Below are 15,420 nucleotides of genomic sequence, written 5' to 3'. Positions count from 1 at the left end.
CGGACTCTCATGCACATGTACAAATTTCTCCCTTTCTATGGCGAGTTAAAAAGGGGTCCAGAAAGAAGTAGCCAAATCCACACAGACTTTCCTAACCTTTCTGCACTCGTAGCTATTATTTATGGAATTGTGCGTGTACCGGAGAAAGAAGCCAGCTTATGGGAATCATAGGGCAAGCGAGGGCGCTTTTTTGCCTGTTGCAATTTCCCGGAGCCTGCATTGCTGGGAGTTTCTGCTTAGGGTGAGCGAGCAACTGAGTAAGCGAAGGGGAGAGGTCAGCGCCTTTCTCTCGGATTTCGGCTGCCCTTAGTGTCGGGGCAACTCCATCGAGCACGTAGCAGGGCTGTGGCCGGGCGGAAGTGACGGCCGTTTCACCTGCTGGGCTCCGAGGGGACAGAGGAGGGCGGCGCAAGCCGGCGAGCGTCCGTTGGGAATTCGCTTGAGAGTCGCTTCTTTTCCCCTGGCCGCCGGCAACTGCTCTCTCTCTCTCTCTCTCTCTCTCTCTCCCCGCCATGGCATCGCTGCTGCCGCTTTTGTGGGCTGCAACGTTTCTTTGCGCAGGTAAGACTGGAGGGTCAGCGAGGAAGACTCCCCCCCACCCCTCCGTTTGCCCCCCACCCCTTTTTTTTCCCGGCACCCACAGTCGCCCAGCGTTTCTTTCGCCGAACTCTTCCCCGGGAGATGGGAAAACAAAAGGCTCCGACTTAAAGGGACTGGAGCTTGGATAGATCGCGTTGCGAAATGACTCTGTGGCTCCAGTATATTGTTGGGGCTTCTCGGGAGGGATCGGTTGTGAAAGGGCTCCGAAGCGGGGTGTGAGAGGGAGAGAAAAGAAACGCGCCTTTTTTTTCTTTTTTCTTTTTTGCCTACTACTGAGTCTTTTTTTTCTTTTTTTAACCTCTTTAGCGGTTCTCTTTCCTAGGGTAGTTTAAAAAAAACACACCAGTATGTCGGCCTTTTTCTTTTGGTGAAATCTTACCCTGTAGGGGGGTGGGGCGAGCAGGAGGTATCAGGATTTCACTCTCTTTATGATTCACCGGAGGCATTGTTGTGAGCTCTGGACTCGCGTAACTTACTACCCTTCCCTACGCCCAGTAGCAAAGTCCTTCGCCCTCAAGTAGTGAACCAGGCGAAGAATTGACTTCAAGATGTAAGAGCAAAACCTGTTTTTAAGAGAGGCGCTTACAATTGCACTTATTGTTTTTTGTGTTTTTGTTTTCTTTAAAAAAAAAAACCCTTTCAGAAGTTTTAACCACCCACATAATCTTGACTCCGTAAATCCGTATGATGTGAGGCAGGTGCTGCCAAAATTATTTCCAAGTAAAATCCATGTAGCTCTTGAAAAGGGCTTCCGAAACTAAATGAAGGAAACAAAAGCTTTTTAAATAACCTCTTTCTGATCAGAACGTGGCCTTATTTTGCTTCAACGCGACAAGGCTTCTCTCACTACCTTTGCAAAAGTGCGAAAAGAACATTTAAAGGGTACCAGTTGCCGCCCAATTTAAGACTCGTTCTTAGCTTTTTTGAAACTTAAGTTTCATAGCTTTACTAAATAAAGAACGGAGGATTATTAGAAATAGATGAACCTCACCCATTTCAGACCAGCCTGTATTGAACATAGGACTTCTAATTGACAAGTACAGGGCTGTAGAATTGCAAAGAGTATTCTTTAAAACTTACCGGTAAGTCTTTTATACCTTTAACACTGGTCACTAAAGATACCGCCGCACGGAGCTTTTATAGGGTATATTTTTACACCTATTTTTGTAAAATGCCTTCCAGAAAAAAATGTTAGAAAGAATTCAAATAACTATATAAAATACTTTTCAAACTCTGTCCTTAATATGTGTTTGAAATGGGTATAGCTTTTAATTATACCCATTTTGGGTATAATTAGTTTAGAAATCATGCTGCAGACTATCACTCAGATCTTTTTTGACAAATTTACCCTTACCTGCTATTTTAGACCTACATTGGGAGGAATAAAATTAAAGTGATAACCTAAATCGAAATTAGTAAGTAACCTTATTCTAATATGTATTCTTGTACAGTAACAACTGGAAGTACAGGTAAAACAAGAAGACATTTGCTTAAATATTATGCTAGATCCTAAAAGTTTTATGCAGCAAGTATTAAGCTGAGGATATGCAAATATTTTGGTTATTTAGAACATATCTTCGGATGTTGTCCAAGACAACTTTTTTAAAAAATTAAATTTGTATGCCATCCAACACCCAGAAACAGATTCCGGTGGTCTACAAATTTTTTAAAAAATACACACATCTTTATGAAGGATTCTTTTCATAAAGTTGAGTGATAATAGAATTTAAATCATTTAATGCTAGGAAACTGCTGTCTTCCTATAATTATTTCCTGTGTTCAATATGTAACTATCAAACTGCACACAGTTAGAATTCAATTTATACCAACACCTGTGAGGTTAAAAGCTAAAGAAACTAAAAGCTTTTCAGCACTTTTCAGCTCTTTTGTTTCCTGTCCAGATATCTTATGCCACTGTTGATGTCATAGTTTTGCAACATTACTCATAGGATAAAAATTCTTTTGGGTCATCAAGCAATATTTTGTGTATATATCAATGTCTATATCGTATTCACTTTAAATACAAACTATTGAAATAGGAAATTCAAACAGCTATTTCTCAGATGTTAATGAACTAAATTCCTCAGATGTTAATGAATTATTCACAAAAAGTATTCCAAAACAACAATTTTAAATACAAAATTTTGCCTTGTAGCAATAACTATAAAATAATTCTGAACATCCTATAAAACCTGAGCAGGCAATTTTAGCAGTGTAAACTTGGCAGAACTGCATATCTGTACAGGAGATGGGTCTTGTAGAAATGATCCTGGCAATCTTCCTTTTGCTTGCCAACCAGTCGCAGAATTCTAAAGCTGAAATATCTGTAAATGTTCACTTTTAAAACTTGTAATCATGCATGTTCAAAAGTTTTAATAACTTCAGGCTGGTTAACAGGTACCACTTTTTAAACTCTTAAGGGTTTCAAAAATATTAAAAAATAAAGATAGTCCTCAACCAACTACCACAGTTGGCCCCCTGACTTTCCATCATAAGTCATTGTGGTCATAAGTTGAGTCAGACTTTATTTTAAATCAATTTTTACAATTGTCATTAAGTGAATCATGACAAATGAATCCAATTTTCTGAACAGATGTCTTTTTTTTTGCTGTAAATCAGCAAAAAAGGTCACAAATTCATGATCACACGACTACAAGATGTGCAACAGTTGTAAATGTGAGTTACTTGCCAAGTGTTCAAATTGTGATCACTAGTGTTTATGACTGCTGGAGTGGACAGGAGTGACAGGTGACTAGATCACTTTTATCAAAGCCATCCTGACTTTGAACTACCTTTAAATGAACAGTTGTAAGTTAAGGACTACCTGGTTCAATTGACCTTTGGCTGCTGCATAATATTTAAATTCCAGTTACAGAAAATGGTATAATTAAAAATAAACGAAGTAAAAGAAAAAATGTAAAAATAAGCCAAATCATAGATAGGGTTAAGTGAAAAACATATCAGACATATAATGACAGAAATAAGGAATTATGTGCAGAAGGGAAGGACAGATGAAATAACCACAACATAGAAGCACTAGTATCTTTTCGGTATTTTGAGGTTTAATACTAGAAATATTGCACACTAGAACAACTAGACACAAGAACAGTTTTTTCCCGAACGCCATCACGCTGCTAAACAAATAATTCCGTCAACACTGTCGAACTATTTACTAAGTGTGCACTACTATTAATCTTCTCATCGTTCCTAATACCCATCTCCTTCCACTAATGACTATGACTGTAACTTTGTTGCTTGTATCCTTACAATTTATATTGACTTTTGTAATATGATTTGATCTCTTATTTGTACCCTATGACTATCATTAAATGTTGTACCTTATAATTCTTGATGAACGTATCTTTTCTTTTATGTACACAGAGCATATGCACCAAGACAAATTCCTTGTGTGTCCAATCACACTTGGCCAATAAAATTGTATTCTATTCTATTTTTTAACTATAGGATAATGGTAAACAGATTCTTTTTCTCCTTCCATACTGATTTAATAGCTAATTCGATCACTAGTGACATCACATGAGCCAAAATAAAAATGCCAGAGAAAAGGATAACTTCCTCTCTGTCCTTTGGCAGACAGGAAGAGATTTTTTTAAAAAACAACAATCTTTCTTACTTGTCACAGAGCTATTCAGAAGGTAGAAAAAATGATTAGAAGGGAGATATGTAACATGTGGGTGAGGTACTACCATCAGAGCTACATATTATAGCATTTGCCAGAATCTCTGCACCCATTCAAATTTATGAAGCTCCTACCAACAATCGTTTAATCTCCTTTAAGAATAGTCTTGTCTCCCTATTGAAGCTACAGGGAGTTTTGGTTTATGATCACAATTGAGCCCAAAATTTCTGTTGCTAAGCAAGACAGTTGTTAACGTGAATTTTGCCCCATTTTACAACTTTTCTTGCCACAGTTTTTAAGTGAGTCATGGCAGTTGTTAAATGATTAATATGGTTGTTAAGTGAATCTGACTTACCCATTCACTTTGCTTGTCAGAAGAATGCAGAAGGTGATCGATCACATGACACTGGGGCACTGCAACCATCATAAACAAGAGTCAGTTGTCAAGTGTCTGAATTTTGATCACTATGGGGATGCTGCAAAGGTGGTAAATATGAAAAATGGTCATAAATCACTTTTTTCAGTGCCATTATAACTTCAAACAGTCATTAAGTGACTTGTTGTAAATCAAGGACTACCTGTACTGGTTGAAGCAGGGAGAAAAAAAGAGAAATTTTGGCTTTGATTTTCTATTGTGTATTGTGCTATTGGGATTATTACCTCAAAAGGTGTGCAATCTTGGCAGAAAATTTACCTACTGGTATTCCTGTAGTAAGGATTAATAAAATCAGTAATCTGTAAAAAAATACGTATGAAGTTTTATAGCCTCTTAATACTAGAAATTGATCATTCAATGAAATTAATGGCCAGGAGCATCAAAACAGTCATAAAATATTTGTGCATCTTCCGCTAGCACATAATTAATTTATGGAGTGTATTGGTTCAAGAGATGATCACACAAATATTTGGATAAAAATATATCAGTAGCTACTAATATGCTAATAGTCACCTTATTGATGAGAGGGGTGGCATATACATTTAATAAATAATAATTTGTATTTAGGTGTAGCCACCACTATTTGAAGAGACTATATTTGTTGCTGAGGAGCAACAGAAGATGATTTTTTAAAATCTTTTGTGTGATTTTGGTTTACTCATGGGGAAAATGGAAGTGTTAGACTAGCAGAGTAAAAATTAAAACATTTTCATGCTTGATCTTGGATAAAGTGAGCATTTCTTCATTCATGAGTGGTGTGCAATTTGGAGGTCCTTGTGTACTTGCAGCTGGTGTTGTCCATCTGTAGAGTCACTTGGGCTGTTGGAAAAGAGTGTTTGCTGTGTCCAGCCTGTTCTGTTGACAAAACTGTAAGTCTTGACCTGTTTCATTTTGTAGTTCAACAACAAACTTGACTGTTTTGGTTACCTTTTGACTTCCTAGTTTAGCATTCCAATCCCCTGTGATGAAAAGGACATCTTTTTTGGTGTTGGTTCTAGAACATGGGTGTCAAACTTGCGGTGTCAGGTTGCCATCACGTGACGTTTCATGATGTTTTCCCCCTTCATGAAGCTGGGGTGGCCATGGCCTGCATGTGACACATCTGGCCTATGGACCCCAGTTTAACACCCCTGTTCTAAAAGAATTGTCATTCTTCATAGAACCAATTAACTTTAGCTTCTTTGGCATTAGTGGTTGGGCCATAGATTTGGATTATTTTGATGTTGAATCGTTTGCCTTGGATTCGAACCAAGATCATTCTATTTTTGAGATTGTATCCCAGCACTGCTTTTTCTACTCTTTTATTGACTGAGTTGATTATGACTATCTATTTCTTCTATGGGATTCTTGCCCACAGTAATAGATCTAATGGTCATTAGAATTAAATTTATCCATTTCCACTTTAGTTCACTGATTCTCAAGATGTTGATGTTCAGTCTTGCCATTTCATGTTTGATGACATTAACTTGATTCATTGATCTTAAATTCCAGGTTCCTATGCAATGTTGTTCTATACAGCATTGGACTTTCCTTTCACCATCAGACACATCCACAACTGAGCATATTTTCAGCTTCACTTTTTCTGGAGCTACTTCTAATTCTCCTCTGCTGTTCCTCAGTAGCATATTAGTCACCTTCCAACTTAATGGTCTCATCATACAGTGTCACAGCCTTTGGACTTTTCATAAGTGCAGCTGATTTTCTTTATTAAAGGTGGAAAAAATTCTGAACTTATTTACCTTGGTCTGATTTTTTTCACATGTCAAAAACCTAGTATTTTAATAGAGGTGTGTAAACTTTCTATATCCACTGTAACCCCAAGAGCACTGGGGTAATAGGCTTATAAGGACAAGCATAAGCTAGCAACCAGACCACTGTATTTTGAGTAGATATACTGAGTGTGTAGACATGAATTTCAGTATATACAGTATAGAGCACACACTGTAGTAGTCTAACTAATGACGAGACACCAGTCAGTATTCCTCCCATTCCAAAACTGTTCCTCTATCCATGGCTTTCATCTGCCCTGCCCTTCCTGTTGGGCCACATCCAGAAAGCATGGTTAGGAAACTAACCACTGAAACACTTTATTTGTTGATTTTTCATGTGTGAGAATAGTGGGTAATTAAATCCAGACAGGTCTGAAGTGATATTGGTATACTATATAGGAAATGTGATAGGGATTGAGGTTTAGCATTTGGGGGACAGGTTTGTACTCTTCTCTATGAATGGGTTTGTGTAATATATCTGCGTTTATCAGCTGCATCTTATCCTTAGCTAGTCATATTTGGACAGAGCTGCATTTGGGTTCTGTTTGACTGCTGCAGTGGGTTCTACATGGGTTAATACTTGAAATGAAAGTTGCTGTTAGTTCAAATACAGCAGCTAGGTACCACATAGTGAAACTAATGAGATTGCATTAAGCCTTTACTGAATTGCTTATCAGTTACAGTTTATGATTGGACATTCATATCAAAAACACTAACCAGCTTGGGACTTGAATACCTAAGGGACTCTCTTTATAATACTATACAAATCTGCAGTGGAAGCCCTTTTGAATGCATCCCACTAGTAGAAGCTCATTTGGATGACGTGTGAAAGAGGGACTTCACCTTTCCTCCCAAATCATGAATTACAATTCTTCCACAAATTGTTTGGTCTTTAATTTGTCTCTTTTTAAAAGTCTGAAAAGGAACATTTCTCTTGCTAGTTTTTTTAGGTGATTTTATCACTAATTTCAGCTTGAATTTTGATTTCTTTATTGCTTGTTTTTGCTTTTAAATTTTGCCAGGTTCTTTAAACACAGCTAAAGCAGACGTTAGGTGTAATGTTTTGTTTTATCAGTGAAGAGGAAGAATGCACAAAAAAATTACAAATCCCATACATGTATAGTAATAATTACCAAAATAAGACATTGTTATTGTAGAATTAAATTATTAATATTTAAACAGTTAACTTAATAAGGGAAATAAAACATCAAAACCAGTATGTGAATATAAATCTCTGAAACAGTGCATTAAGTTTCTAAAACACATTTTGTAAAAAAAAAAAAAAAAATATTGAGATAGATCACATACCCTATAACCTATATTATTAATTTTACCCCAAGTAGTCAGTTTAAATGAGACCTGATTATCCAAATTATTGTTAACAATATTTTGATGATAAAATAGTTACATTATTTAATAGCATTTTATATATAGATATATACAGGGTTAAGGTATATACCATGTTTTCCTGAAAATAAGACCCAGTCTTATATTTTGGGGGGCTCCCAATTTCGGGGAAACATGATTTCAGGATGATGCACGCAGGTGGGCATGCACAGACTGACAGTATCAGGCAGCAGCTGCAGCCTGCCAGTCCCTTTATCGATGTGCTCTGGGACTGCACAGTCCGTACATCACTGGTAAGTTGATTCTCTGTCCAAGCAACAGATGGAGGCAGAGGCACGGGGGTGGGAGGTAGGGAGCATGTGTGCCACGGGAAAACCGAGAGTCGGGCCAAAGTGACAGGCTCATCTTCACATGGCGGCACAGGCAGCAGAGGCGCAGGGTGGAAGGCAGGCGATCCGACACATTGCGGGCCACAGGCAAGCCTAAAGAAGCAAAGATGAGCCTTCTGCGGCTGGCAGCCCATTCCGGCTCACAGACTCTTGACTTTCCCACAGCCCACACAGCACGTCTGGATTGCCTGCCTTATCCACTGTGCCTCTGCCACCGCTGCGCAAAGATGAGCCTCCTGTGTCCATCCACTGCTTCAGCCCACCAACTCTCGGCTTTCCCGCGACTCATGTGATACCTCTCCCGCCTCTGGCTCTGTCTGCTGCTTGGACAGGTAATAAAGTCATGTTCTGACCCAGCTCCCCAAACATGAGAACACCTTTGAAGTGAACTCAAAAGATTCCTTTATTAGGAGTTATGACAACCCCAGCAAGAAGTTTCTCTCACAGGCTAAGAAGTCTGTCTCTCTGGAAGATGAATAGTTGTCTGCCACATCTATTCATCTCCGCTCCTTGCCTTTTATTCTCAGAGCTAAGGTGGGGCCTTGCTAACAGCAGTGGCTCTTCCTTCCCCAGGATCGGCCCATGGCTTTCCACTGCTCTCCTCTTCTCTGCCTTCTGCGCAGCCGCATATCAGGCACTGGACCCAGCTGTTCCTCCTCTTCTTCAACAACCACCTCCAGACCTGGGGGCTGTTGACTCTCCATCTGAGGGCTGACGGATGGCCCAGGCCCAGGCTCTGCCTCTGCCTCTCTCTCTCTCTCTCTCTCTGTGTCAGCTCCATTCCCTCTTCCCCCTTGGAGCTCTCAGATTGCCTTGATGCTGACCCTGACTCCCACACCACCTCCTCTGATTTGGCTGCTGGAGAGGCTGGCGGCCGACAGGCCACAGGTCACCTCTGTGAACTGTGGCTGCTGCTGGACACTATTGGCCTAAATACGCTCACCGTCTCCTATGCTTGCCATGCCCACCCCCTTCACAAGGTCTTATTTTCAGGGAAACACGGTACTTAGGTTTTAATGTTAATATTTATATTACACGAACAATAGCACTTCTGTTTAATAATCTCAGATACATTTCTGAGATACAAAAATAGAAATGGGAATAATGTTGTTGGAAAGGAAGATTAGATTTCTTATTTCTTGTATTAGTTGTTAACATTTCTTGTAACATCAGTATTAGTATTTCTTTTTTTAACATTGAAGTCTTATCAGTATTCTCACCTGTAATGAAAACTAAACTTATTTTTATCTTTGGATAGAATTAAATCAAAATTTATAGCTAAAAAACAGTCATTTATATTTTTATATGTTTAAAAATAGTTTTGCAACAATTTTTTGAAGTACTATAAATTATATCAATTGTAAATTTTTAGATCAGGGTGTCAAAATGGAATTCTTCGAGGGTGGGATCAGCATTGTAGTTCCTTCCATGGGCCAGGGGTGGGAGATAGGACAGACACCTGCTGCATTACCCTGCTGGCCAAAATGGGGATGGGGGGGCTGCATGTGGCCCCCTCTGCCCTGTTTTCTGCCTGAAGAACCTCCTGCAGCACTTTACCGGCCAAAACGGTGCATGGGGGCCACATGTGGCCCCCACACCTCATTTTTGCCCTCCAGCAGCACTCTGTTGGCCAAAAATGGGCTGCGCGGAGGCCTCCTGAGGCCCCCACACAGCCCGTTTTTGGCTGGCAGAGTGCTGCTGGAGGCTGAAAACAGGCCGTTCTCTTCATTTCTCTGTGGCTGGTTTCAGTCAATGTTGAGAGGAGGTCCAGCCTATGCCCTAGTTAACTGAAGAACCAAATACTTGATATAAAAATGTTTCAATTATACATGTATTTTTAAGATGTTGTCTTTAACTTCTAAGATTTTGAATCTAATGTACTTCATTTCATAATACTTTTCCTAGATCTAATTGAAGGTGTAACAATAACATCGACAGAACAGAGCATGGTTACAAAAGCTCAAGGAGATAAAGTTACACTGCTGTGCACATTTACTCTCGCTACAGCAGATACAAGCGCTGATGAAGTTGAATGGAGTATTTTTTCATCACAAGGGGAAGAACCAGTAAGTAGAAATCATTGTGTAGATATAATACTCATTTTGAATTTAGGCTGTGTGCATTGTAAGTTAAGTTATTAATGGGAATACTGTATCCTTCTCTAGGGCACTTTGGAGAAGTATTTTGAACAGATTATTTATAGCTAAGACATACAGTGACTTAAAATGTGTTCCGTTTGCCACACAAGTCCTAAAAGTAGGTAAAGAAAGCCCAATTAAATAAATGAGTCAAAAATATAATAAATTGAAAAGGTTCAAAAGACTCTAGAGTGCCATTGGAAGAAAACAAAGAATAAACTTGGCTAAGCACAAGTTAAGGCCACTGTTAAGGTTTACCTTGTGGTAGTAAGTGGTGAAGCATCAATACTTTTCTGTTCTTATTGCATCCACTCCTAAACAGAGGTGCTGTTTAGAGTTACCCGGATTCATATTGGAAAGGGTGGCCCCAAGATCAGCCTGTAGGACCATATGGAAGAATTCCAGGCATCTAGCAGATAAAATCGCTTGGATTTGCGCTCAGTTGGATACCAAGCATGATGTAAGCCTTGTGGAGACGCCACCCTGTTGTGCAGATCAGACTTTGATAATGAATATCCAGAATTACTTTGTTCTTTAAATTATTCAGGACCTCACATACTCACTGCTGATTATTTTTTTAATGATTAAAACACTTGACATTTCTCCTTTAAATGAATTGACAATCCTAGATATACACATACTTTTGCTACACAGAAATATGTAGCTTTGGACCATTTTCTTCAATAATTAATTAAGAAGTATATTTTTGACAGGGCACTCTTCATCTAATTTTAACACTTGTGTGGAGAACAGATCATGTTTTAGGCCATATTTATGCAGAAATATATGAAATGCAAAAGAATTCACAAACTTTTAAATACCACTGTAGCTTAATGAATCTTTTATTTTTTCCCCATTCAGGTTATCATATATAATGAAGGCAAACTTTATGATAAATATGCTATGATGGGACGAGTACAGTTTGCTAAACAAAATCCAACATCTGGAAATGCAAACATTGATATCTTAAATTTAAAACCAGAAGATACTGGCACATACCAATGTAAAGTGAGGAAACTTCCTAGTATTAAAACTCATAGAGTCCATTTGATAGTACTTGGTAAGGTATTTATGGTTTGCCTTTTTTGTATAGCTCTGTATGAGGTGGTAAATATGAATATTTAATAGGAAGTACAGCGTAATGTAAAAAATATAATGCACTGTTGGATACTGAGCAATAGTTTGGCTAGTTTTCTTTTAAAATTAGCAGCTTTGTTTTTTTTTTTAAATTATTTTCATAAATTTCAGTATGTTACCTTTTTAGGTTTAAATCTTTTGAATTATATTCCCATGACCTTGGGAAATTAAAACTAGGAAAAATGAGGCACGATGATACATATGTAATACAAATGGTATGTGAATTATACTTTTGTTGTTACATAATATAAATTTATGATTGTGAAAGGGCATCTATCATAATGTTCATTCTACAATATTTGACTTTCTAGTAAAATTCTCTGCATTATGTATATATAATAATACATAACAGTTATGCATACCCCAGCCTTTCCTAGCAAGCAGGGCTGTTATGAATTATGTTGCTTGAAATTTCTGCTTTTTGTTTTTGGTAGAAATATAGTTTGATCTACTAAGATGAAACTATTTTTAATTTCCAATTCTTCCCCTACAGGTTTTGTGACATCTCTTGAAAGTCGAGGTTTTGTAGCTAAGTAGTTTGTTTGAGAACATACATGTTTCAGAATAAAAGCACTAGGTTGAGGCAATAAAAAATAAACTCACAGAAGAGAACCAGTACATAGAACTAAAAAGAGATATTGAGGGATTAATATGTTTCAATTTGTTGGTCTTCCACTTATTAAGATTGTAATTCATTATTCCAATATATTTATTATTTCATGCATTTACACTAAGAGTTCAATTTGACATAAAAGTAGACTCCTTAATTTTATCCTAGAAAAGCTTGGTTGGGGTAGAATAAGCTAAGATGGTGGTTCTCAACTTGTGGTCCGCGGACCCCTGGAAGGCTATGATGTCACAGGGGTCTTTGAAGGCTTGGTGCAGTCTACTGCTTTAAATCTTCAGTTAAGTCTTGGTGGTCCGTGCCCATGGACTGTGGTCACAATAGGTTGTTGGAAAAAATATCCATCTGGTTCAGTTCCAAGTGGGGAGAAAGACACTGGAAACATGGAGGCTGATTAGATAGATAGTTTTAAATGAAGCAGAACCATCAAGCACATGGTCCTGGTGCAATTGAACATGAGTTGAGAGAGGAATATTTATACCCTCTCTTAGGCTTTGCATTTGAAGTTCCTGTTCCTGTGGAAGAACATGTATTCTGTTGGCTGTTGTAGGGGGTCATATCTAACTTTGGAGGTTGTCTTGAGTCCCAGGCTTGGTTGAAGCTTGCAGTGATGTAATGTCCCTAGTGATTGTGCCATGCAGTGAACTCTGCTGCCAAATAGTTTAATCCTATTATGTCCTGGAGAGACATGTCTTAATCCCATCACCCTGGAGCTGGAAGTCTTTTGTCTTGTAGATAGGCTGGCCCAGTCTTTCTTTTTTTTTTCTTTTTTTTTATTGAAAAAGTTTTTCAAATACAGATTTTTTCCCCCTTCCCCCCCTAGCCCCCCCCTCCCCCTCTCCTCCCCCCATGGCTTCTCCAGGATGAAATCCAAATTAATATCACATTATATAATACTTTACCACCCTTTTACACCACCCCCTATGTGCTAAACATTTCTTTCTAACATTATTATTATGTCCCCCGTATACTATACATTTCAAAACAAAACAGCATTCAGCTATAAAACTATATAATAGATCCTAATTTGGCATTTATTCTACTCATAATCTACCCATTTCCTTCACCCCCATATGTATATCTCTTAATTCAAATCTTTTAAGTATATTAATATCTAAACATAACATCCCTTTTCCTAAACTAAGTAACCTAACCTATCACCTTGTACAATATCAATTTTGTTTCACCCACTTTCCTACAGGTCTACCATACATAATATATTTAATATCTTTATTCTTCTGCCCGTATCACTAAAAGATATTTCCATATATAAATAAAACCCTCAAATGACTTTAAATTTGTATTCCATATAGTATCTTCTGTAATGTCTTTCAACTATATTGTTAATTCCGTCGACCATGTTAGGGTAACATCAAATCCTTCTTCCAACAGTGTATTTAGTATCTTCAATTCATCTGCCCCCGTCATTAATAAGTATTTCTGTATATAAAAAAAACCCCCGAGTGACTTTATATTTATATTCCATATGGTATCTTCTGTGATGTCTTTTGTGTAGATTAGTAATTCCAACAACCACGTTAGGGTAACAACCAGATCATCTGCATACCCCTATTCCATAGTTCTCTTGCCTTATAGCTCAACATATGTGTAGTCCATCTTTCATAGAGTCCATAATAGAAAGTTCCAGTCCACTCAATCACAGGCCATCTTCCACATCCCAAAGACACCAGCACTGCAGAGATCTGTTATTCTTCTCAAAATAGTATAAGTCTGTAATTTGCCTCTGTTATGTTTTCATGTAGCTGCCTTCTATAAATCCCGCTTATTATATTAAATCGTCTCTTAAATAACTGGCATTAGTCTGTTGGTAAAAAAAAAAAAAAAAGTTTAAAATTTTTGAGTTTTGTAGAACCTGCTTCTTCTTTTCTTAACTTGTTGTGGCTTAGATCTCCACCATGGTTGCTTTTCTAAGACTTGTATGTTAACTGGTTGAATTACATGCTGGTCTTTAACTTGATAAGACATCAAATCGAGATCCAAAGCCGCCTCTCTTATATTTATAGGTGATCCAACTGTAACCTCTGAGGGTGAATCCAAAAGCGGCTCATCCATAAAGCCCTCTGTAACTTGTTGTTTTTCCATTACCTCCATCTCCATCTGCTTACCCTGAGCTGAAATCTCTTGTTCATTTTGCTTTTCTTTGTCACCCTCCTGTATTCCTGACACTGATGACATGCGTAGAGACGTTGGGCCCATTTTAAAAACCTTGTAGTAAAATTCTTCCGCTTTTTCAACAGTGTTTAATTGATATCTTTCTCCTTGATGTCTCAATATTATACCAACTGGAGCATCCCACCTAAATGGAATGTTTTGTTTCTTTAGCTCAGTCACCAAAAATCCAAAGTCCTTTCTGTCTTTTAACATCTTGGACGGCAGCTCTTTATATATCCGGATCTTTATTCCATTCACTTCTAGAGTGGAGTTAAAAGACTTTTGCACAATATCATTTCTTATTCCTTTATCAGTAAAATAAATCACCACATCTCTAGGCAATTGCCTTTGCTTTGCCACCCAAGAATTTACTCTGTAGACCTTATCAATCTTACAGAATACCTCTTCAAAACTAACCTTTAAAATCACAGCCAGAACTTCAGCAGACATCTTTCTCAAGTCTTCTCTGTTATTTTCCTGTATTCCCCTCATTCTGATCGCAAATTCCATGGATCTGAATTGCATCATTGTAACTTCATTTTCAATCCTTTGCTTTATATTATCTACATTGTAAGTCTTGTGATCAGCTTCTTTCATTTTAGACTCTACTTCTGAGCTATTTTCTTGAATTATTGTCAAATCATTTTCAATTCTTTGTATTTTATTATCCAGATTATAAATCTTATAATCAGCTTCCTTCATTTTAGACTCTATTTCTAAATTGATATCTTTATCCATCATTAGAATTACTTCTGAAAAGCTTTTCAAAGCTGTTACAATATAGCGCTTCAGGTTATCATACTTTTGTTGAACCAACTCTTTAATTTCCTGTCTAAATTTTTCAAGATTCTGGTTCACAATCTCATCATGTCTTGCCAACTCCTCCACAGCAAATTCCTTTAAATCTTTAAAACCATTCTTCTGCATCCGCAAGCTCAAAAATTGCTCTTGTGATTTATAAATGGGGGAGCCCCCCCCCACATCTTGGTTTTCTGGCTTTGTCAGTTTTAATGCCATACTGCCACGCAAACAGACTCTTTTTAAAGAAAAAGTCTTCTCTCCACACAATATCAATATCAAGTCTCTAAGAAGGAAAAAGCATGAAACAAAAAATTTTCTCTTCTCTTGTAGCCAGCGCTATTGCTTCAAATACTTTGTAGCATATTA

At 37.8% G+C, this 15,420-nt stretch overlaps 1 protein-coding gene across 1 annotated transcript in view; it reads left to right on the top strand.

Annotated features, from left to right (window-relative positions):
* Positions 1 to 512: 512 nt before the first annotated feature.
* The window catches only part of CXADR (CXADR Ig-like cell adhesion molecule), a 29,720-nt gene continuing 14,812 nt past the window's right edge, over positions 513 to 15,420 (top strand). Inside the window, 3 exon segments of the mRNA XM_070943580.1 lie at positions 513 to 561; positions 10,087 to 10,247; positions 11,181 to 11,379. Of these exon segments, the coding sequence (XP_070799681.1) occupies positions 513 to 561; positions 10,087 to 10,247; positions 11,181 to 11,379 (409 nt within the window).

Source organism: Pituophis catenifer, unplaced genomic scaffold (genome assembly GCF_029215685.1).
Source record: "Pituophis catenifer annectens isolate HBS135680 unplaced genomic scaffold, rPitCat1.0.hap2 SCAF_4, whole genome shotgun sequence".
NCBI classification, from domain to species: domain Eukaryota; kingdom Metazoa; phylum Chordata; class Lepidosauria; order Squamata; family Colubridae; genus Pituophis; species Pituophis catenifer.
The sequence above is the reverse complement of the archived record's forward strand: the minus strand, read 5'-3'. Positions and strand labels throughout refer to the sequence as shown.